Source organism: Chiloscyllium punctatum, chromosome 15, assembly GCF_047496795.1.
Source record: "Chiloscyllium punctatum isolate Juve2018m chromosome 15, sChiPun1.3, whole genome shotgun sequence".
Lineage (NCBI taxonomy): Eukaryota > Metazoa > Chordata > Chondrichthyes > Orectolobiformes > Hemiscylliidae > Chiloscyllium > Chiloscyllium punctatum.
In genome coordinates this window covers 30,133,307-30,156,203 of record NC_092753.1, presented here as the reverse complement: position 1 = coordinate 30,156,203, position 22,897 = coordinate 30,133,307, and the positions used below count along the sequence as shown (strand labels likewise).

Below are 22,897 nucleotides of genomic sequence, written 5' to 3'. Positions count from 1 at the left end.
AAACAGGCACGTGGATTGTGATATGCTATTGACTCTGTTGCTTATTGACTGCCAACATCAGCATGGGGCACCGATGTTGTAACTTGCCAGCATCAGTTAAAACTAAAGCCTGCCCTTCTAAGAGCTAGTCAGTACCTTTTAAAGCCGAGGTGCACTGTGGCTGGATCAAATGCTGGCAGTCATGCAGTAGGTGAATCTGCCCTTTCACAACTAGGAGAGGGTGGGCTCTTATTATTTCCAACACAGACCTAGGAACCTTGGTCAAGAAAATGGAAAATACGAAGAGATGCCCTGTATCCATAGAAGGCCACTGCATTTATGAGCCAAATGCTAACAGCAGATAAGCTTTATCGCTCAGCAAATACCATCTCATTTCCTGCGATGGGCACAAATGTAGCTAGCACACTGGACTACCACAGACTAAACACAGCAGGAGCAGCAGTACAGGGGTTAGAGCAATATGGGCTATGGTGAGATTCGAATGAGGCATATAGCAAGTCCTATCTCGAGAGTCATAGAGTCATAGAGATGTACAGCATGGAAACAGACCCTTCGGTCCAACCCGTCCATGCTGATCAGATATCCCAACCCAATCTCATCCCACCTGCCAGCACCCGGCCCATATCCCTCCAAACCCTTCCTATGCAGCCTTTGGTCTGCACAGTGGCACAGTGGTTAGCACTGCTGCCTCACAGCACCAGAGACCTGGGTTCAATTCCCAACTCAGGCGACTGACTGTGTGGAGTTTGCACGTTCTCCTCGTGCCTGCGTGGGTTTCCTCCGGGTGCTCCGGTTTCCTCCCACAGTCCAAAGATGTGCACATCAGGTGAATTGGCCATGCTAAATTGCCTGTAGTGTTAGGTAAAGGGGTAAATGTAGAGGAATGGGTGGATTATGCTTCAGCGGGTCGGTGTGGAATTGTTGGGCCGAAGGGCCTGTTTCCATACTGTAAGTAATCTAATCTAATCTAATCATATACCCACCCTAATGTCTCTTAAATGTTGCAATTGTACCAGCCTCCACCACTTCCTCCGGCAGATTATTCCATACACGTACCACCCTCTATGTGAAAAAGTTGCCCCTTAGGTCTCTTTTATATCTTTCCCTCTCACCCTAAACCTATGCCCTCTAGTTCTTGACTCCCTGACCCCAGGGAAAAGACTTTGCCTATTTATCCTATCCATGTCCCTCATAATTTTGTAAACCTCCATAAGGTCACCTCTCAGCCTCCGACGCTCCAGGGAAAACAGTCCCAGTCTGTTCAGCCTCTCCCTACAGCTCAAATCCTCTAACCCTGGCAACGTCCTTGTAAATCTTTTCTGAACTCTTTCAAGTTTCACAACATCTTTCTGATAGGAAGGAGACCAGAATTGCACACAATATTCCAACAGTGGCCTAACAATTTCTTCAGCTATCCCGCAGTCCCTTTACCTACCAACCTTCCCTTTTACCCTGACAGGAATATACTTTCTCTGGATGCTCGTTATCTCATTTCTGAAGGCTTACAAGTTTGTTTCTCAATTTCCCTCTGACTATTTGGGGGGTTGGGTCTATAATACAATCCCAATAAGGTTATCATCCCTTTCTTATTTCTCAGTTCCACCCAAATAACTTCCCTGGATGTATTTCCGAGTATATCCTCCCTCAGCACAGCTGTAATGCTATCCCTTATCAAAAGTGCCACTCCCCCTCCTCTCTTGCCTCCCTTTCTATCCTTCCTGTAGCTTTTCTATCCTGGAACATTAAGCTGCCAGTCCTGCCCATCCCTGAGCCATGTTTCTGTAACTGCTATGATATCCCAGTCCCATGTTCCTAACCATGCCCTGAGTTCATCTGCCTTCCCTGTTAGGCCCCTTGCATTGAAGACCTATCTCTATTCAGAATACTTCACTCCAGATGAATAATGTGTTTTGATGAATAACGTGTTGAGTTGCCAATTAAGGGGGATTATTGCTTGTTAAATGCTTTATTAACTTGCCTCTTTAATACTGACCTTCCCATCTTATCAAGCATATCAAACAAGTTGGACATCAAGAAAACTCAACACAGAAATCAAAATTGGTACCTGGTGACTTCAGCTCTCTGCTTGCTCAAAAAAGAGATAAACATTGGATGCTGGGCACCAAAATCTCAGACCTAGCTCCATGGGCATTGGCCCCATACACCACACATCCATAGGTTGGCATCTGACACGTGCCAGCCTCTAACAACCCACAATGGCATATCTCCAATTCACTTACAGGATGCTTCTGCTCTTCAATGGTACACCTCAGGCTGCACTGTCAACCATCACATTAATGCTGCAGCAAGGACACTGTGCGTGCAGGGCCATGTATCCAGTTCATGGATACATCTCCAGCATGTTCATTTGCTGTCATAATGCTCACTTAATTGAGCCTATCTGGATGCTCACAGTATCCCTACCTTATCTTGCCTTGCCTTTATAGACTTAGCCCCTTCATGCAGAGATGCCAGGCTCATATTACTCTGCCTTGCTGTTCTGTTTAGCACAGACACAAAGGCAGGAATGCTGTTAATGTGATGCTTTATACTGAGAGAAATCTCACTTGGCCTTGCAACAAGAATCCCCGCAAAAAACCCAGTACAACTCGTACTTTGGAAAGCACAAGCCCCTACTTCCTGTGTCAAGGATGGCCTGTTCTGATTTGCAGCATTTTATGATTCTTCTAATGATTGTCCTCCGAGCTATCTTTTTTAGTCTGCTTAGAGGTAATTAGAGATAGCTGACAACAGTGAGAGGATCAGAGTCTGCAGAGAATATTTAAACCAATAACCAGAAAGGAAGAGTCTTCCCATGAATTTCTTTAGTCATGCACTGTAATCTTTTGTAAGAAGCTGCAGGTGGATTCTTTCCCACCAGGTTTAAATCCAGTTTTGATAAAGGCAATATATAATGCTGGCTCTGTAAGTGTTGTAGCTGCTGTTATCTTTTTTCAGATATTAGTTGAGGCATAAATATTGACTTGGACACCAGAGCAAACTCCTTCGCTTTTCTTTCTCATCTACATGCTGCTGCTTGGGAACTTCTTCCACAGACATAACAGCCAGATTCTACTGTCTGATCATTAAGGTTTCTTTTGGCTAAGAGTCAGTTGTATTGAGTTTGGTGGAGTAACTCTTTCTGAGGGGTCGAGTCAGACTTCTCATTGATTCTCACCAAGCTCACTGCATATGAGTTCTACCCGCTGTCTTGCTACACGTCGTTCCCGAAAAATCGCCACTCACCAGGAATTCCAAGATTGACTGACGTCCCTGGTGAAGGTGCTATCTTTAAATGTGTACACCCACACAAATCCGGTCAGTCCAGAGCTGCCAGGCACGGTTCCTAACATTTTTCCTGGGCCTGGCGGACAGGGGGTGATCAGTGCTCCACTCTGTGGGAAGGATGTCCTGCTGGATAGGGTAGCACAGACGTGGAAATTCCTCTTCCCATAGGGCCATCAGAGGAGGTCACAACGCCAGACCATGCCAGCCTGGTTCGAGGTTGGTGCCTGGGTCAGTGCATCTGGAGGAATGCACAGTACTGCAGCAAGAAAGTCAATGACCTTCTCCATTCCACCAGCACAAGGGCCACCACATCCCTCCAGATAGCTCACACTCACTCACTCTGTCTGTTGTTGTACACACTTCCCATCAAGGCCCCTGTTCTCCCACTCTCACTATTGCCTTCCCTACTCGGCCTCACCCATCTGAGCCTGTGATAGCATTAACCCTGCATTCCCTCTGCACTCCCTACTCACTTGCTCAGGCCATCTCCCCAATTGCACCAATAGTAAGTGTTTATGTCACCCATTTCCATCTTCCATAATTCCAGGAGATAAACAGCCCACAACAGGGCAGAAAGGGCAGTATGACTATTTTACTGAACCTGTCCTCAGAGTTAAATCTCTGAGTAGAAGCCCATGAATTAAAATCAGGGGTAAATGTCTTCTAATGGTACTGCGCTTGATTGTATGTCTGGGTTATCGGTGCAAGAGTGAGTACTGCAGGCAAGGATGCCCGCTATTTGGCTGCTATTCTCTTCTGAAGATGGGATCCTGGCTCTGATCACCCTGAGCAGACTCTGAACTGGTATCGAAGATAGGCTCTTAACTTGCTGTATTGGGACAACTAAGTGAAGGCAATCTCTCTACATTGACCATAACAAATATCCTGCCTTTGTGACTGCACTAAACAGGTGGCAAGACAGCAGCAATATGAAAATGAAATCTCTGGCCGAGGGGGAAAAGCACTACAAGGCAAGGCAGGGAGATGAAAGGCAGGGTGCTTTGAGTATCCAGGATGGCTCCAGGATGAGACCAAACAAAGAGACCAGAACCTAAATTTGGGCATGTGTACCTGAGCAACCAGCTTCCTTACTGCAGCACAGTTGCCACTTGCAGCTTGAAATGCAGCATTAAAGTGCAGAAATGTCCTGAGAGTGGATAGGAAATGGACTGTGAGGGCTCACAGCGGCTGGCACATGTCTGCTGCCAATGTTAATGGATGTAGAGTGCATGGCAGTACTAAGGGAGCACACCCAAGATGTTGGAGCCCAGCTTCCAACATGGCTGACCGTTGGAGCAAGATGCTGAAGCCAGGTGCCTACAAAGTTCAGGCTTGTATCATCCTCCCCATAGTCATTCTTCACCAAGTATTCACTCATGCATCAATAACCCAGATGTACAACCAAGCACAGTACCATTGGAGGAAATATACTCCTGATTTTCATTCTTGGGCTTCTGCTGGGAGACTTAACTGTTTCAGTAAAATAGTAATTGCATTGATTAAAACAGAAGAACTGCAGATGCTGGAAATCAGAAACAAAAACAGAAATTGCTGGAAAACCTCAGCAGGTCTGGCAGCATCTGTAGAGAGAAAACAAAATTAGTGCTTTGGGTCCAGTGAACCTTCTTCAGATTGCATTGTCAGTGAAGTTGTTGTCTAAATTCACATTGTGAAAAGGAGATGGCAAAATAGACAATGGAGCTGAACCACAGCTTAAATCACTGCCTTCAAAACAGGGACAAAGATGATGAATATGTGGGAGGTATAAGGTTCAGGGGGTGGGAGGGGAAGGGGTTTGATGGGATGAACTGATGAAATAAATAAAACCAAGTTTTACGAAAACGCAAGTCATAGTTTCACTACATTAAAAAAAGCTGTTTACAGTCCACAAATTTAAGAATAAGCTGAGGATACACAAACTGAAATCTAATTGTGTCGAAGAATAATCAATCAATCACTTTATCAAACAAATTGTCAATCAATCAATCACCTATCTGGGTAAACTATGCACTTCATTTCTACACTTGCTGTGAATTTTTCTAAAACAATGCTTCTAAAGGTGCTCTCCTCATATGAAATGTCATGAAGATTGACAGTCCTGCTCTCCTTTGAACATTAGTAATAAAATGTTACTAATTTAAGAAGCCAGAACAGAAGAAAATTTACATGGGGTTTCCATCTGACTGGGCAGCAGAGAGCACTGTATAAATCAATCTAGTATTGTGTCTGGGAGGCAGGGCATGGAGCCCTTTGGTTCTGACCCACCTGCCCCACAGCAATTCATTTTACTGAACCCAGCTCAGGAATTCATAATGCTCCAGTATTCCCTCCCCCACAACCAGCACTTCAGCACCCCACCCCAAGAACTGCAGGCAATCCTGAGAGCAGTAACGTCATCGAGTGCTTTCCTGACACTTGTCAGGCTGTATCATTTACATAACTACCAGGGAACAGTTAGGGGGGTGGGTGGCGGGGAGGGGGGTTGGGGATCCTTTCAGTAAAGTAGTGTCACCATCAGAAGCACTGAGTGTGTGAGAGAAAGTGTGTGTGTGAGAGAGAGAGAGACAGAGAAAGAAGCTGAAGACTTTCCAGCTGGAAGTATTTAGACTGTGCTTACCCAGTGGAGTATTTTATAAAGAGCTTAAAGAGAAAGATGCTGCAGAGTGCGTGGATAAGTCTGTTAGCTTTTGCAGAACTTGCTGTTAGTGGGAAAACAGAAAGCAACAGGTAAGAACAATGTTGTTAACAATGAAACAGAAACAAGAAATTAGGCAAGTGATTTTTATTTAATTCAAATTACACGGATTCGCTGATTCAAACCAGAAAGTCTGTGTCAAACTAAAAGTGGCAGATTGATTAAAACTTTTTATTCAATGAGCAGTTGTGACTCTCTGAAGCAGTTTTCAATTTGGTCTATAAAATTAGACACTATCAAGTGTTAATAGGGTTCTATTCACTTCCATAAACGTTACTTTTAGATTGTCAGAGAAATAACAAAACTAGGATTGTCTGAACTATGTTACATTAAACTCTGTGTGCATTTGCCTCGAATGATTGGGAAAATGCTAAACCAGTAAGTTGGAGTTTAGTTTGGGCAAGAAAGAAAATTGTACCCAAAGAACACTTGGGATTTCTCTGGCAGGTCTGCCTTTATGCTTTCCCTAAAATACTTTGCATAACTATAAACATTAATCTTCTATAAGCCAGCAGAGTCAAGTAGTGATATAGAAGATGACTATTTCTGTTCTTTTTCATCAAAGGTGCTCATCTTGTGCAGTCTTAATGATATAGCTGAAAATACATCTAACATCTATTTTAAAATAAGCATTTTCTAATACAGGTGTCTAGCCTCTTCTCCATCTGAATGAAAAAAAAACTGAAAATTATTTTTAGAAACCTACTGAACAATTTAGTAGTTTTTAAACACCAGTCAATTGTTTTTTTTGTAAATTAAATGTAATTTCCTACGAAAAGAACGCTTTTAATGTGTGCCTGATTCAATACAATCAGCAAGAGCTCCCCATTTCATCATGGAGCAGTGACCTGCTTTGTGAGTAAGGACTGATGTGGGAAAATACTGTCTACTGAAATAGGGTAAAAGATTGTGGAATGATGATCTGGGTGGTTTTGGGTATTGTTCACTTTGCCTTAAATTCCTCAACCTTTTGCACTGGGATCTGAATGCATGAAGTGATAGAAACAAGGGGAAAACACCAACCAACAGCAGTTTCTCACTTGCTATTACACAGATGTATTAAGTTTATGTATGCTATGCTGATTTTCTGTAAGACTAAGTTATTTCACACTCCTGATGTGAATGAATGTTATGGTGTTTTATGTGGCAACGGCTGAAGATATCAAATGAACTCTTTCCTGTTCCCGTGCATGGATAGTGTATGTAATTTGCTGTGTTGACCTTCATTTCAAGGGATCAGTGCCAATTCTCAACGTTTTCACAGCTGTCAGAACCATAGGCTGTAAGTAAAGTGATACTCTCCGGAGTTTTAATTAAGAGTAGACTAGTTGTGCACAATCTCTGAATGAAACAGGAGAGCAAACACAGATCTCAGGTAAGAATGCACAACATTTTCTGCTCGAGTTAAAGGAAGAAAGAATATTGTTATGGACCAAATCAAACCCTCTCAAAATAAATTAAGAAGATCATCTAGATCCTAACTTTTTCTTATTTTTAAGTTACATGAAAGGCATGGCATTCCAGATGCCATTTGATTGGTCAAGCTACTCAAATGTAAACAAAACACATTTTATATTCACACGAGAGTTAAAGTACAGACAAAATAAAAATAATAGAATTGCCTTAACTGTAATTCTATCAAATGTTTAATAAAATAATGTATATATTAACTTCTACCAATTAACTGTTCCAACGTAGTAACATCCTATAAATACACCCTTGGCAAAGGCAAATGCAGTAAAATAGATTGTCTCACATATAATTCTAGCAGCAGGAAGAAAACCCCAGGTTTTAGCTATATCAAAAAAGAGGAATACAAGCTTCCACATCCAAATGCAAGACCCCAGCAATTGCAGAAAGCGAAAACTAAAAATTCTGATTCTGTGGGATTTGAGCACCCCTTCAGGCTGCTTATATTGCTCCAACTATTAAAAAAACCAAAGGCCTCAAAAGCTGTTTACTTTATTGGCTTTGTGTAGAGTGCTTAGTGCCTCTGTCTCAACCTTCATTCATAAAAGAAAAAAGACAAATACACCTCTTAAATATGTAGTATCATCATAATATAAAGCAGTCAATTTCTGATAAGTCTAAGTATGTACTTTTCAAAGTACATAAGAATGATCAATTATTTGAATTATTATGTGCAAACAATGAATTGAATTGAATTTGCTTTATTGTCACATGCAGAAAAATGCAAGAAGAAGAATTACAGCAAAGCCTTTGTTTCAGATTTTTGCATAAAGTTGTAGTTAAGAGGGACAGCACATTCAACTTGGTCTTTGCAGTGAGGCAAGTGGATGCAAGGAAGGAAATAAACATTGGGGAGCATGCAAACTTCAGGCTAGTTAACGATATAACCATGTGATAAATTATTTCTTGTGGTTTCTTGAAAATAGATCAAATTGACAGGTTGACCAGTTGCTGGGTAAGGATATTAATTTGCAGAAGAAAGAAGGGGCTGGCAACAATTTGCAGAGAAGGTCAAAAGCTTCTATGAGGGTCATGAGGTCCCACTGCAGTGAAAATAAGCAGAGAATTGGAGATATGTGCAAAGGAGTAAGAGTGACAATGTGGGTGCATCATGAGGCAGGGGTGCCTAGTGAGGTTTTCAGTTGGTAAGTTTATTCATAGCATCTTGGACATCACTTTAAGACTACATTGAGAGCTCATTAAAATGGTTAAGGGATACCATGAATTCCATTTGCACTATTCATTTCTGCTTATGAGACCAAAAATCAGATGGCTCTGATGTTAGTTAAAGACAGCCAGCATCTCTTTAAAGGAAGTTGCACTCTGGTTTGCAAGCTGCATTGAATTGTTACAGATTGAACATGTGGTTCGATGAAGTTCAGACAAGGTATGTAAGGTACATCTCCAATGCCATTTTGGAGATCGCTGTGTTGGCAGCGGTAAGGCTGCGAAGACAGATGTATCCTGGAAGCTATGTGTGTAAGGTGTCACACAGGAATGTACTGCACCAGGAACAAATGGACCCAGAGCAAAGCTGTTCCAGAATGGTTTCAACATTGCCCAGGTATGTCCTCTACACATTAAGTAGGAGAAATTGAACTCGACTGTTTACAGAAAACCAAAGAGCTGCAGATGCTGGAAATCATAAACAAAAACAGAAGTTACTGGGATAACTCAGCATGCCTGGCAACATCTGCAAGAAAGCAGAGTTAACGTTTTGAGTTCAGTGACCTTTCTTCAGAACATATTACAGTTCCATCAGTCCACTTTCGATAACCAGTATAGTGATGGAAGGGGTCATTAACAGTGCTTTCAAGTAATACTTGCTAAGCAATAACCTACTCACTGATGCTCAGTTTGGGTTCTGCCAGGGCCACTCAGCTCCTGACCTTGGTTTTAACATGAACAAAAGAGCTGAATTGTATTGGTGAGAAAACAACATTTGACGACTGTGACATCAAGGAGTATTAGCAAAACTGGAGTCAGTGGGGATCGGGGGCATCTTCGTGGATTGGCATCACACCAATCACAAAGGAAAATAGTTGCAGTCATTGGAAGTCAGTTATCTCAGTTCCAGGACATCAGTACAGGAGTTCCTCGGGCTCCTAGACTGCACCATCTTCAGCAGCTTCATCAATGACCTTCCCTCCATTATAAGATCAGAAGTGGAGATATTCACCTATGTTCAGCATCATTTTCAACACCTCAGATACTGAAGCAGTCCACATCCACATGCAGGAAGACTTGGACATTATCCAGACTTAAAGTGGCAAGTGGTAAGTAACAATTGGGACCACACAACTGCCAGGCAATGACAATCTCAAAAAAGAGCAAATCTCACCATCACCCTTTGACATTCAAAAGTTTGACCTTTACTGAATCCCCCACAAATCAATATCCTGGGGATTATCATTGACTAGAAACTGAACTGGACTTGTCACATAAATACTGTGGCTACAACAGCGCCTCAGAAACTAGGAATCTTGGTGCAGTCAATCTGTTATTTTCTTTTCACAGGATGGCATAAAAATTAAAGAAATGTATGCACTATTTCAACACTCTTTCCTTTTTGACAGACAATTTTTAATAATACCAGAAAAAGAAGAGAGAATGACAAATATAATGAAACTGGAAAGGCACTACCCAGCAATATAGATGTTGCCTCACAATTTCTGAAGGACAGAAAAATGCAAAAGAAAGATGGAAAACCAATATCTCACTGTCAGCATAACAATATTCTGTCAGTAATTTTAAGAAATAATAAAAACAGATAGTTAACAAAACAAATGACAGCCCATCAAACGTCTTCACACTTCGGTCAAGAAAAGATTAAGAAGAATAAATTCCTTCGCTAATGTTGATAATGACCACAATGATCTGACAAAATAATTCTAATTTTAGAAGATCAATGTAAAGTTTGAGTCAACTTTATGTTACTCAAGATTGAGTTCACTTCATGTCAACAACTGCCAAATGGAACAAATGATCAATTCATAGACGGATCTCAGTAAAAAAACAAAGGGTACAGAACTTGATTTCACCGGAGATAACTTTGCTGAAAGCGTTATGGAACTAGTTATTGCTTCTACAGCTATTAACGCCTTCAGAATATCTCTTCTGAATAAACCTAAAGAAATACCATTGATGCTCTGCCCGAAGGAGTACAGAATTTCAAAGCAATTGTGGCAAGCCAGCAATATCTGGAACTGCTTGACACTGAAAAGCTATTGCTGCCATCAATAGCATCTGGAAAATATCCAAAACACATATGAGGGACAGCTTACCTCACCCACTGAGACAGTGGCCAGCATTTCATATCATATACGTGTTATGTTCCAGAAGGGCTCTTGCTGAGATACTTGCATCATCGATACTCACAGGTGAGGTGGCAGAAGACTGGAGATTGGCAAACGTGGTGCCACTGTTTAAAAAGGGTGGTAAAGACAAGCCAGGGAACTATAGACTGGTGAGCCTGACCTCAGTGGTGGACAAGTTGTTGGAGGGAATCCTGAGGGACAGGATGTACGTGTATTTGGAAAGGCAAGGACTGATTAGGGATAGTCAACATGGCTTTGTGCGTGGGAAATCACGTCTCACAAACTTGATTGAGTTTTTTGAAGAAGTAACAAAGAGGATTGATGAGGGCAGAGCGGTAGATGTGATCTATATGGACTTCAGTAAGTCATTCGACAAGGTTCCCCATGGGAGACTGATTAGCAAGGCTAGATCTTATGGAATACAGGGAAAACTAGCCATTTGGATACAGAACTGGCTCAAAGGTAGAAGACAGAGGGTGGTGGTGGAGGGTTGTTTATCAGACTGGAGGCCTGTGACCAGTGGGGTGCCACAAGGATTGGTGCTGGGTCCTCTACTTTGTGTCATTCACATAAATGATTTGAATGCAAGCATAAGAGGTACAGTTAGTAAGTTTGCAGATGACACCAAAATTGGAGGTGTACATAGAAAACATAGAACATAGAAAAATACAGCGCAGTACAGGCCCTTCGGCCCACGATGTTGCGCCGACCGAAGCCTACCTAACCTACACTAGCCCAATAACCTCCATATGCTTATCCAATGCCTGCTTGAATGACCATAAAGAGGGAGAGTCCACCATACCAGGGGATTCCATGAACTCACAACCCGCTGAGTAAAGAATCTACCCCTCATATCTGTCCTATACCAACCTCCCCTTAATTTAAAGCTGTGTCCCCTAGTAACAGCTGACTCCATACGCGGAAAAAGGTTCTCACTGTCAACCCTATCTAAACCCCTAATCATCTTGTACACCTCTAGCAAATCTCCCCTAAACCTTCTTTTCTCCAATGAGAACAGCCCCAAGTGCCTCAGCCTTTCCTCATACGATCTTCCTACCATACCAGGCAACATCCTGGTAAACCTCCTCTGCACCCGTTCCAGTGCCTCCACATCCTTCCTATAGTATGACGACCAAAACTGTACACAATACTCCAGATAAGGCCGCACCAGAGTCATATACAACTGCAACATGACCTCAGGACTCCGGAACTCAATTCCTCTACCAATAAAGCCCAGTATGCCATATGCCTTCTTCACAGCACTATTTACCTGGGTGGCAACATTCAGAGATCTGTGTACATGGACACCAAGATCCCTCTGTTCATCCACACTATCAAGTAGCCTACCATTATCCCAGTAATCCATCTTCTTGTTACTCTTACCAAAGTGAATGACTTCACACTTAGCTACATTGAACTCCATTTGCCACCTTTCTGCCCAGCTCTGCAACTTATCTATATCCCGCTGTAACCTGCCACATCCTTCTTCGCTATCCACCACTCCACCGACTTTTGTATCATCCGCAAACTTGCTCACCCAGCCGTCAAGCCCCTCCTCCAGGTCATTTATAAAAATGACAAACAGCAATGGTCCCAAAACAGATCCTTGTGGAACACCGCTAGTAACTGCACTCCAAGATGAACCTTTACCATCAACTACTACCCTCTGTCTCCTTCCAGCCAGCCAATTCCTAATCCAAACCTCTAATGCACCCTCAATGCCATACCTCCGTAATTTTTGCCGTAGCCTAACATAGGGTACCTTATCGAATGCCTTGCTAAAATCCATATACACCACATCTACTGCTTTACCCTCGTCCACTTCCTTGGTCACCTTCTCAAAGAACTGTCCACTGTAGTGGACAGCGAAGATGGTTACCTCAGATTACAACAGGATCTGGACCAGATGGGCCAATGGGCTGAGAAGTGGCAGATGGAGTTTAATTCAGATAAATGCGAGGTGCTGCATTTTGGGAAAGCAAATCTTAGCAGGACTTATACACTTAATGGTAAGGTCCTCGGGAGTGTTACTGAACAAAGAGAGCTTGGAGTGCAGGTTCATAGCTCCTTGAAAGTGGAGTCACAAGTAGATAGGATAGTGAAGAAAGCCATTGGTATGCTTCCTCTATTGGTTAGAGTATTGAGTACGGGATTTGGGAGGTCATGTTGTGGCTGTACAAGACATTGGTTAGGCCACTGTTGAGCTGTCAGGGGAGGTGGTGGAGGCTGGTACAACTGCAACATTTAAGAGGCATTTAGATGGGTATATGAATAGGAAGGGTTTGGAGGGATATGGACCAGGTGCTGGCAGGTGGGACTAGATTGGGTTGGGATATCTGGTCGGCATGGACAGGTTGGACCGAAGGGTCAGTTTCCATGCTGTACATCTCTATGACTGTATGACTCTTAGAGTGTCTTGGGCTAAATTGTGTAGAATGCCTAACCATCCCAAGAATTCCAAAGTGCAATGCAATGCACCGCAGCAGGATGTGAAGGAGAGCTGACCAAGGAACAGTGCTAGGGATTGACAAAGATCTGATTCCTGATGTAGGACTTTTGCTCGAAACATCGACTTTCCTGGTCTTTGGATGCTGCCTGACCTGCTGTTCTTTTCCAGCAAAGACCTGTCCATGTCACACACGCACGATAACAAAAATCCAAGAAGTAGCCACAGTATTGTCACTCACCCACCCCAATCAAACAGTACAGGTAGTCAACTTGACACATGATATCGATGCCAAAAGAAAAGTTGAAGCTTTTATCTCCATTCAAGTGATAGACCCCAAAAGGAATGCGCAACATGCACCAAATAACAAAATTGACACTGGCGCAAGTGACCGGAGTGAGTGAGGGTGAGTGGAAAGATATTGTATATAATACTGTTACAAGTGCAGGTTTCATTCCTTTACACACCTTATGCAAGATGCATTTAGAAACTGGCACTATGTAGTGAATCCACTCAAATTAACTTCACTGTGTGCAATGGGTCTGATATCACACATATTACATTGCCTGTCTTAAACATCAATACAAAATCTTGGAGTGGACATCTGAAACCTTTGAAACTGTTGCTGAAACTAATTCTATTCTATTTTTGTTCCATATGGGTCATCATATTATCACCATTTATAAGATGACAAATGAATCAATTGTGACACCAAAGATTGCAAATCGCAACACTGCGTTTAACCATCATCTGACTAACAATGTCAGCTGACATTAATGATGATGCAATATTACATCTGAAAGATGATGACCAAGCAAGTATCAGTCTTCCACATAAGTGCAGCTTTCAAATTCAGGAAAAGCTCAATCCAGAATTGGGATCTATGGTACAAAGCAGCACTGTCTGGAGTGTTGTACTGAATGTTGCAGTCCCATTACTTGCATTTGGAAGAAAAATGACACTATTTATGTGTGTTTAGATCCAAGACAAATGAACAACGTAGTAAAAAGTCATCCAAACACAATTTCTACTATGGAAGAGCTTAATCCAACATTTTCAAGCACTAAATCATTTTCCAAGCTTAATACAAAGAATGAATATGGGTCACACAGCTTGTTCTGGAGTCATGGGAAATATCAACATTTAGAACAGCTTTCAGTGAATATTGTGTCCTCAGATTAGCAACTGGATTATCTGTTGGCCAGGCCATAGTCCAACAACTAAGGAAGCTATCAAGCAGGTGACAGTACAATTCTCTGAAGACCTAACTATGAGCATGATACAAATTCCCACCAGCTCACAGCAGTGGAATGGAAACATGAATCTTCTTACAGAGGTCTGAATGATGTGGGCTATGGCAGGATTTGTGGCAAAATTTGACAAGAAGCTCAACAAGACCTTTTTTGACATTGCAATTGTTTCATTCCAATTCCTATGCTGTGACGAGTCTCTCATCAGGCAATGGCAACTTGGCAAATAAAATTGATTGTCACTTGTTAAATTCCTTATTAATGCTGCAACTTGTCTCATAAGTTTTCTGCTTCCTATCCTACCAAGCAAGCCAGAAATCGAGAACTCTCGACATGGATGTCATAGCAGGCACTCTATGGTTTCAACTCACAGTTGACTGAGAACAGTGCCCATGTTGGACATCGGGCACCAACTTCTCAAGGCATGCTCTGTGGCACTACCCACACAACCTCCACAAACATTAGTATCTGACTTGTATCAGTCTTTACGAACTCTCATGGTACATGGTACAACTCTCATTGCAGCAAGGACATTGTGCTCAGGGACACCTACCCAGCTCATAGACTGGACCAGGTTGTATCTCTGACCACTTCACTTGCTGTCATAGCACAAACTCACTCTAAGCCTAGCTGGATGCTCATGGCATCTCTGCCTTGCCTTGTTTTTTCATGCCAGTGATACCAAGCTCACCGTGCTGTTTCATTGCTGTGTCATTTAGTTCAGACAAAATGGACAGGGTCAGTCAGTCATTCAGGGCAATCCTATTCAGTATCCTTTCTCATAAGGGCAGAGGCCCAAATGTCAGGCAGCTTACCACCCATTTGGGTCTCTTTCTGCCCTCTTGTATTATACTTTCTTCCTGGAATGAGAGAAAGGCAGCTGTAAGGAGAGATGGAAGTGGCAAAGTTGTAACTTTTAATAGGTAAAAGCCAGTTAGTAGGCAGTGCAGATGGGTAGTGGTGTCGGGGGTTGGCGTGAGTGATGACATAAAATGATAGTGTATAAGCCTTGGTGCAAAGCGGGTATAGTAACAGAGATAGCAGAGAGAAGATGGTGGCACCTATGGTGAAGTTGAGAAATTCATACATTGTTATGCATTCCTTTGGATGGCTGAGACTGCACAGACATGGGAGAATCAGCCTCAGACCAGGTATAGTCTGGTGGCCCTCACTGCTGGTCCTAGGGAAGAGGATATCCTGCCTGTCCGCATCCCATCCAGCAAGATCTCCAGCAAAGCAGGGCACCATATTTCCCTCATCTGCCATAAAATCGTAGAATCCCAACAGTGTGGAAGCAGGCCATTTGTCCCATCGAGTCCACACCAATCCTCTGAAGAGCATCTCACAGAGCCCCAGCCTATCCCTGTAACCCCACATTTCCCATGGCTAATCCACCTAACCTGAACATCTTTGGACTGTGGGAAACCCATGCAGACACGGGGAGAATGTGCAAACTCGACACAGGCAGTTGCCCGAGTGTGGAATCAAATCCGGATCCCTGGCGCTGTGAGGCAGCACCAGTGAACCACTGTGCTGCCATCTCCAAGTCAAATGTCAGAAACAGCATAGCTTCTAATTCATAGAGTCTTGTACCATTAAGACAATTATGTGATGGAATGCAACATACCAACATAAAGATACCTGGCTTACCTTCAATCATTCTCTCCAGATAATGGAGTCAGTGTGTCGTCTTCAGTCAGTTAGTTATGTAATATCGTGTAATAACAGTAAACGGTAAACCAGAGGATGTGTTAAGTCTGTGATATTGTTGCTGCATAAGTAGTTTATGTAAATACCTTGTGGAATTTGTTAAGACGTGAAGTATGTGAGATTAAGAATGTAGATTTATTTGAGGGCAAGGTAGATAAAGACAAGGGAGAAATGATTAGAGGATATACTGTGGGATTCGTTGAAATAAGATATGACACATTTTGGGTTGAATAGCCCATTTTAGTTCTGTGAATAGTCTGTACGTTGAGATAATTTAACTTGCTTTTGAAAAATTAAAATTAAAACTAGGATTAGTAAATCTTGCCAATCTTTTGAGGCAGCTGACATTGCACCTATTATCAAAATGCTCTGTGTACAAGTAACATAACACCAGTCCTGGAGATTAGTTAAATTGTGTCTCAGGGCCAGTATTTCAGTAAGCCATGAAGGGTCTGCACATTGAGGTTACTTTCCACTGTGTGGTATGGTACTATTACTGTACTAAATGGTAATTTCAAACAGATCTAGCATCACAAGAATGAACATCCTGGGATGCCGTGGGCCATCAGAATCAGCAAAATTTTACTTTCACATAATCTACAATCTCATGGGCTGGCACATCCCCCTTTCTACCTTTACCATCAAGCCAGGGGATCAACCCCAATTGAATGAACAGCGCAGGAGGAAATGCCAGGAGCAGCATCAGGCATACCTAAAAATGAATAGCTTTCTAAGCCATTTCAGAAGACAATGCAGAATCAGTCACATTGCTGTTGGTTTGGAGTTACAATTGGGCCAGACCAGTAATGATGGCAGATTTCCGTCCCTAAAAGACATTAAAGTTTTTACAACAGTGACAGATTCATTGCCCTGATTGCTGAGACTAGCTGCCAATTCAAAATATTATTAACTGAGTTCAATTCTACCAGATGCCATAGTAGGATTTGAATCCAAGTCCCCAGATCATTAGCTGGGACCTATGAATAATTAGTCCAGTGACAATACCATTACGCCACAGTTTCCACAAATTATTCTGCTCTTGGCTTCTGTCCTTAGATTCCTAAAATAAGTGATTGGCCATGGCTGGATTGGCTGCTCCTGCTCTCCTATCAGCCAACCATGACATTGTTCCAATTGAGGCATCCTCTATTGTGTGTGAATAAATGTACTAGTGGCTACTCCCTAGAGAGTGTGCGTTGACAGGCATAATGAGAGTTGAGCATCACTGACTATCTAGATACTAAGGAATGAAATTCATTTCAGTTTGCGAAGTTGATAAGGTCTTTTTGGCCATAAGATTGGTACCAAGGGCAGAATGGGAGCTTCCAGTCACTCTGAACAAGTTAATGGTTCTCTCTGTGTGTTTTGGTGGGTCTGTGTACAAATGAATAAACTCAGGGATAACCAGGTTATCTTTGAACTGTCTAAAACAGTAATAAATGGTGTCATAGAGGCAGTCTGCAAGCATCTCCAAGCTTTGTTCTAATATCACCTTCACACTCACAGAAAAGGCTGTATCTTCAGATGTATGTACCCACAATGGGATTCCAAAGCTGGAATATTTCTATTGTGGCAGTCGGTGGGAAACAACATCTTCTCAGGCATTGCCTATAGTTCAAATACAAATTGGATTTTTATTATATGTGAACACTGTGGTGTGGTTATCTGTGGGTCAAGTGTTCCCTCTGTATTAGCTGCTTCATTTGCCCAACCTCCACCCTCTTCTTCTGCAAGTTTTCATCCCTTTCTTCCAGTAAAGGAATCTTCAGAGGGAAATGTGCTACTTTATTACAAAAGGCTCCCTTTAAACAAGCAGCAGGTTTCACAATGTGCCTTTGAAGCTGACAATTTCTGAATACTTAAATGTGCTAGAAGCTACTCTGCCAAAAGCAATACTGCTGAATAGCACTGTTGTGTGATTTCTAATTTTTGGAATCAAAAACACTTTTCCTAAATTAGCAGATGACATTAAAATCAGGAGGACAGTCAATACTGAGAAGAACTGCAACAAATTATTTCTAAACATGCAGAATGGGCAAATTGGCAAATGAAGCACGGATTAATGTGAGGCAGAAAAATTTGGTAAGAAGCATAAGGAGGTCACCTATTACTTGGAAGATGCAAGAATGGGTAGGATAAAGGAACAAAGAGATCTTGGATTACAATTGCACCAATTACTTAAAGTTGTGCCACAGGTTAGCAAGGCTATTAACAAAACAAACCAAGCTGTAGGTATTATTTCTAGAGGTATGGTATGAAAATGTATGCTAAGTGTGTACTGAAATGCAGTTGTACTTCTCTTAGAGAATGGCATACATTTCTGATTGCTGTGTTACAACATGGATTTAGAGAGGGTGCAGAGAAGATTTACAAGGACAATATACTTGGGTTTACATATGAAGAATAGCTTACAGGTTGGGACTCCTCACTTGGAAAAGGAAGGCTGAGGGCCAGCGATCCATAAATTTATGAAAGTTTTTGATAGCTTGGATACAGAGAGAATGCTTCCTTTTATGAGGAGAAGCACGACTAAATGCCATCACTGTAAGGTCATCACGAAGAAAGCCAGTAGGAAATTCAGAAGAAATGTTGCCACACATTGAGGGGTGAAAATGTGGGACTCGCTTGAGGTTGAAGCAGTTACCTGAAGGATTTAATGGGAAGCCAGAAAGGCATTTGAAAGGGAAGGGAATAGACGGTTACCATGGCAAATTCAGATGAGAAAAAAATAAGAGGAGCCTTGAGTCAAGCATGAAAACTAACATGAACTAACTGAGCTAAATGGATTTTGTGCCGCATTTTTGGTGTATTCTGTATGTAAATGTCACTGGTTCCCTATGGGAGGTGTGAGTAGATTGAGATAGCTCAGTTTTTCTGAGGATTAAGCTCTCAGCAACTGTCTGCTTCATCAGGCCATCCTTCCAGTGTACAGATCAGGACTGCAGTAGGATTATGGGAGGCAACTGCTAGGATCATTTTCCAGATCAGAGCGCCTCTCTCATTTAGTTTGCCAGGTTGCCTCATTCCCACATGAAATTGGTATTATTTATGTGGAAAAGAGTTGGACAAAAAGACTAGTCTTTCTTCTGCTCAACCTGTGCAGCCCACATCTGTGCATAATGTGCACCAGTCCAGCTCCCTTGAATCACAATGCCACTGTAGAAAATAGCAGTCCTTAGGCCCTAAGTGCAATGTGATCCTGTAATGTCAGATACCCAGGAGGAGTCACAGCATGGTCACATGGTCATGGGTCAAAGTGATGAACATGAGGATTAAAAGAGCCTCACATTTACTCATGGTCTGCTGCTGATACTGGTGTTTCGGATTCAGCTTTCAAGCAGTCTGAGGAAAAAAAAAGACAGATCACAACTCTCAAGAGCTGATGATGATATATCTGTGTTTTTTGCCTACAGTTTTCGAGAGCAAAGGCGTGCTGCAATTCAACCTGGACTTTGTCGCTATGGATCCCAGCTTGAATGCTGCTATGGATGGAAAAGGAATTACAAGGGCCAGTGCGAAGGTACAAGAGCAGCATTCACCTTCTCCTGCATTTCTGACAATTTAAAGCACAGTTTAATCCAGACCTCAACATACTGTGACATGAACTAATTTGTTGGTCAGCAGAGTGAAAAAAAGCAAGCAATGCATATAGTTAAAGGTAAAATCACTATAGTCCTAGAAGACCATAGGACTGCTCTCTCATCAAAGAGAGACAACCGGTGGGAAGTGTAACCTGAGGGTCACCGTGCCTCAGAAGATGGGAGAGATTGAGAAGGTGGGGCCTTCATTGTAACCTCAGACAGAGCAGTGTTTGAACTTGTAGTGTTGGCACCACAGCAAGTGAAATGCTACAAATGTAACCATTGGTGCCATATTGGCAGGTGTGGTTGCCATCTTGTGTATACCAAGGGCCCCACAAGCAGCTACTTGAATTTTTATACTTCCTTCCATGTTAAAAAGTGCTCCAAAGTGCTTCACAAAGGAATGGATGAATTAACAATCAAACTGAAGAACAATTATTTGGAGGAGTAACTAAGGAAAGTCTTTTAGGCATAGAGAAAGATGAAGAGATGAAGAGATTGATGGAGGGAATTATAGAGAGTTGGATCTAGATAGGTAAGACGCGACAATCTTGGTTGAGGTGAGGAGACTGCAAGGGATAAGAGTAAGGAGAACAGACAACTTAGATTAGATTAGATTCCCTACAGTGTGGAAACAGCCCCTTCAGCCCAACAGGTCCACACTGATCCTCCAAAGAGTAACCCATCCAAACCCCTTTTCCCTCTGACTACTGCACCTAATTGACAATTTAAGCCTGGCCAATTCACCTGACCTGCACATCTTTGGACTGTGGGAGGAAACCGGAGCACCCAGAGGAAACCCATGGCGAGAATATGTAAACTCCACACAGACAGTCACCTGAGGTTGGGATCGAACCTGGGACCCTGATACTGTGAGGCAACAATGCTAACCACTGAGTCACCATGTCACCCCTAATTTAGGCTTAATTGTGTGGCTAGTGGAAGTCCTGGCAATGGAAAGATGTCAGTCCATTGCGACAGTTAAATACAAGGATGAGAAATTTCAATTTGTTGCATTGGTGGACCAGGAAGCAACATGGGTGGGCAAGCTTATGGCTAGTGAATGAGCAGAACTTGACATGGGTTTGAATGCCAGCTGGGCAAAAGTGAGGACTGCAGATGCTGGAGATCAGAGTCAAGATTAGAGTGGTGCTGGAAAAGCACAGCAGGTTAGGCAGCATCCGAGGAGCAGGAAAATCGACGTTTTGGGCAAAAGCCCTTCATCCTGATGAAGAGCTCCTGCCCAAAACATCGATTTTCCTGTTCCTCGGATGCTGCCTAACCTGCTGTGCTTTTCCAGTACCACTCTAATCTTGACTTAGAATGCCAGCAACAGAATTTTGAATAAGTTGAAGTTTATGGAAATTAGACAATGGAAGCCTGGAAAAGAAAGAGTAATAGTAGCTCAATACCATGGACAATTACCAACGGAAGATAAATATTGGTCAAGCCAGTGCCAGCCACGAATGACTTTTTGTAAAAGGTAAATCTGGGGGCTTCAGGGCTGAGTAAGGTGATGTTATGGAAATAGAAAAAGGCTGTGTCTGTGATAAAGAGGATAATGCAGCAGAAACTGGGTTAGGGTCGACCAACTGCACAGATGTTGCAGGCCGGCTAGTTCATCCTGGGCCTATGGCCCTGGAGAATGGGGAAATAGACAGCTTGTTAATGAGCGGTGGACATCAATGATGATAGCTCAAACAGCAAAATGAGACGAGTGCTTAGTTAAACTGCTTTGATTTGTTGGTTGAAGCATTTTGTTTGGCCAGGAAATCTACCTGCTCATTTCTAAACAGAAATCTGTAGATCTTTTCAGACAGACAGATAGGAACTTGGTTTAACACGTGGCCTGGAAGCCACCTCCTCCAAAAACAAAGCTCCCTTCATGGAGCAATGACCTGCTTCTGCTTGGTTGGCTTCACCTCAAAACCTTCTGATTCTAGCGATAGTCACAGATGTTACCCACTTAACAATGCAAGGAAGACAGACAGATGCTTAACTCCATTGAAGTCACCCTTAACAATCACCTGCCTGGTGGATAAACAAAAGCCCCTGTAAAGGCAACATGAATTCCTTTATTATTATAGTTTGTCAGTACAATGGAAAGTGTCTCCATTGCACAAGTTTTGGTTGCACTCATTGGCACTAATGAGGCATAGAATGTCTCTAAATATACGTTCTCATCGCCCTGCAAGTCGGAACTAGAGATGTAAAAGCTCACTGGCAGATAGAAAGCAAAAGCTGAACAATAATAGTAATTGGGAAACCTTGTAGAGCTTTTGTCCTTGAAGTCTGATTACAATTCCCGGTTCACCAGTCTGGGGAGGGCGAGGGGGAGGAGCGCGGGGGTGTTAGTGTGGGTGGGGGAAAGGCTTGTGGGAACCTGTCTGTGCAAACAGACTGCAGGAAGTGTGCACACCTGCTTTGCCAATGGATTGAAGTAGCTGTCGAAAAGGGCTGATGAAAGCTACTGCACAGGTCGTAATTTTGTGTCTAGAATGACTTTCCCACCGACTTGGATTCAAGTCTTTGCTGCATTAGAATGTACATTTGGCACCAGTCACACCAAACAATCCGTGTCACAGACAAACGAGAGCACAGCAGCTGTGAGTCTGCTTCAGTCAGTCTGAACGATTTACCTCATGTCAAATCAAGTTATGACTTAGATGATTATTCCAGAGATACCAATAAGAATTGCCGTTCATTTCTGAATGTGCAGCATGTCTGAATGTGCAGTATTTTTTCCTAAATAACATTGATGCTGCTACTCCTTGCCAAATATATTGACAGCCATGAATGACATTATGTCAGGTGATCGATGGTTTGGGGAAGTTATGCAGCTCTGAGGCCAAACTTTCTTCCAACAGATGGATTTGTATTTAGGATTATACAGGGAACAGAGCCAAATAGTCTTGGGGCTGTATGGGACATATGGCTGCCTGTTAGGATGTTTCCATCTTCACTCCGGAATGATTTTAAGACACAAAGCTCCAAACAATCATTACCTCTATCAATATGTGACAAGACTGATTTGGTCACTTAGCTTCTCCCCTCTTGCGAGTACACGGTGGACAATTCATAGAATCGTAGAATAACTACGGAAGGAAGCCATTCGACACTTCAAAGAGCATTTCATCCAG

The 22,897-nt window shown here is 42.5% G+C and overlaps 1 protein-coding gene across 3 annotated transcripts in view; it reads left to right on the top strand.

The window, feature by feature from the left end:
* The first annotated feature begins 5,781 nt into the window (after positions 1 to 5,781).
* Positions 5,782 to 22,897, top strand: part of egfl6 (EGF-like-domain, multiple 6) — a 90,404-nt gene continuing 73,288 nt past the window's right edge. For all 3 annotated transcript variants that reach the window (XM_072584863.1, XM_072584864.1, XM_072584862.1), the window contains exons 1-2: positions 5,782 to 6,015; positions 19,590 to 19,696. In XM_072584863.1, coding sequence (XP_072440964.1) covers positions 5,942 to 6,015; positions 19,590 to 19,696 — 181 coding nt within the window. In that variant the 5' untranslated portion in view covers positions 5,782 to 5,941. The remainder of the gene's footprint in view (positions 6,016 to 19,589; positions 19,697 to 22,897) is intronic.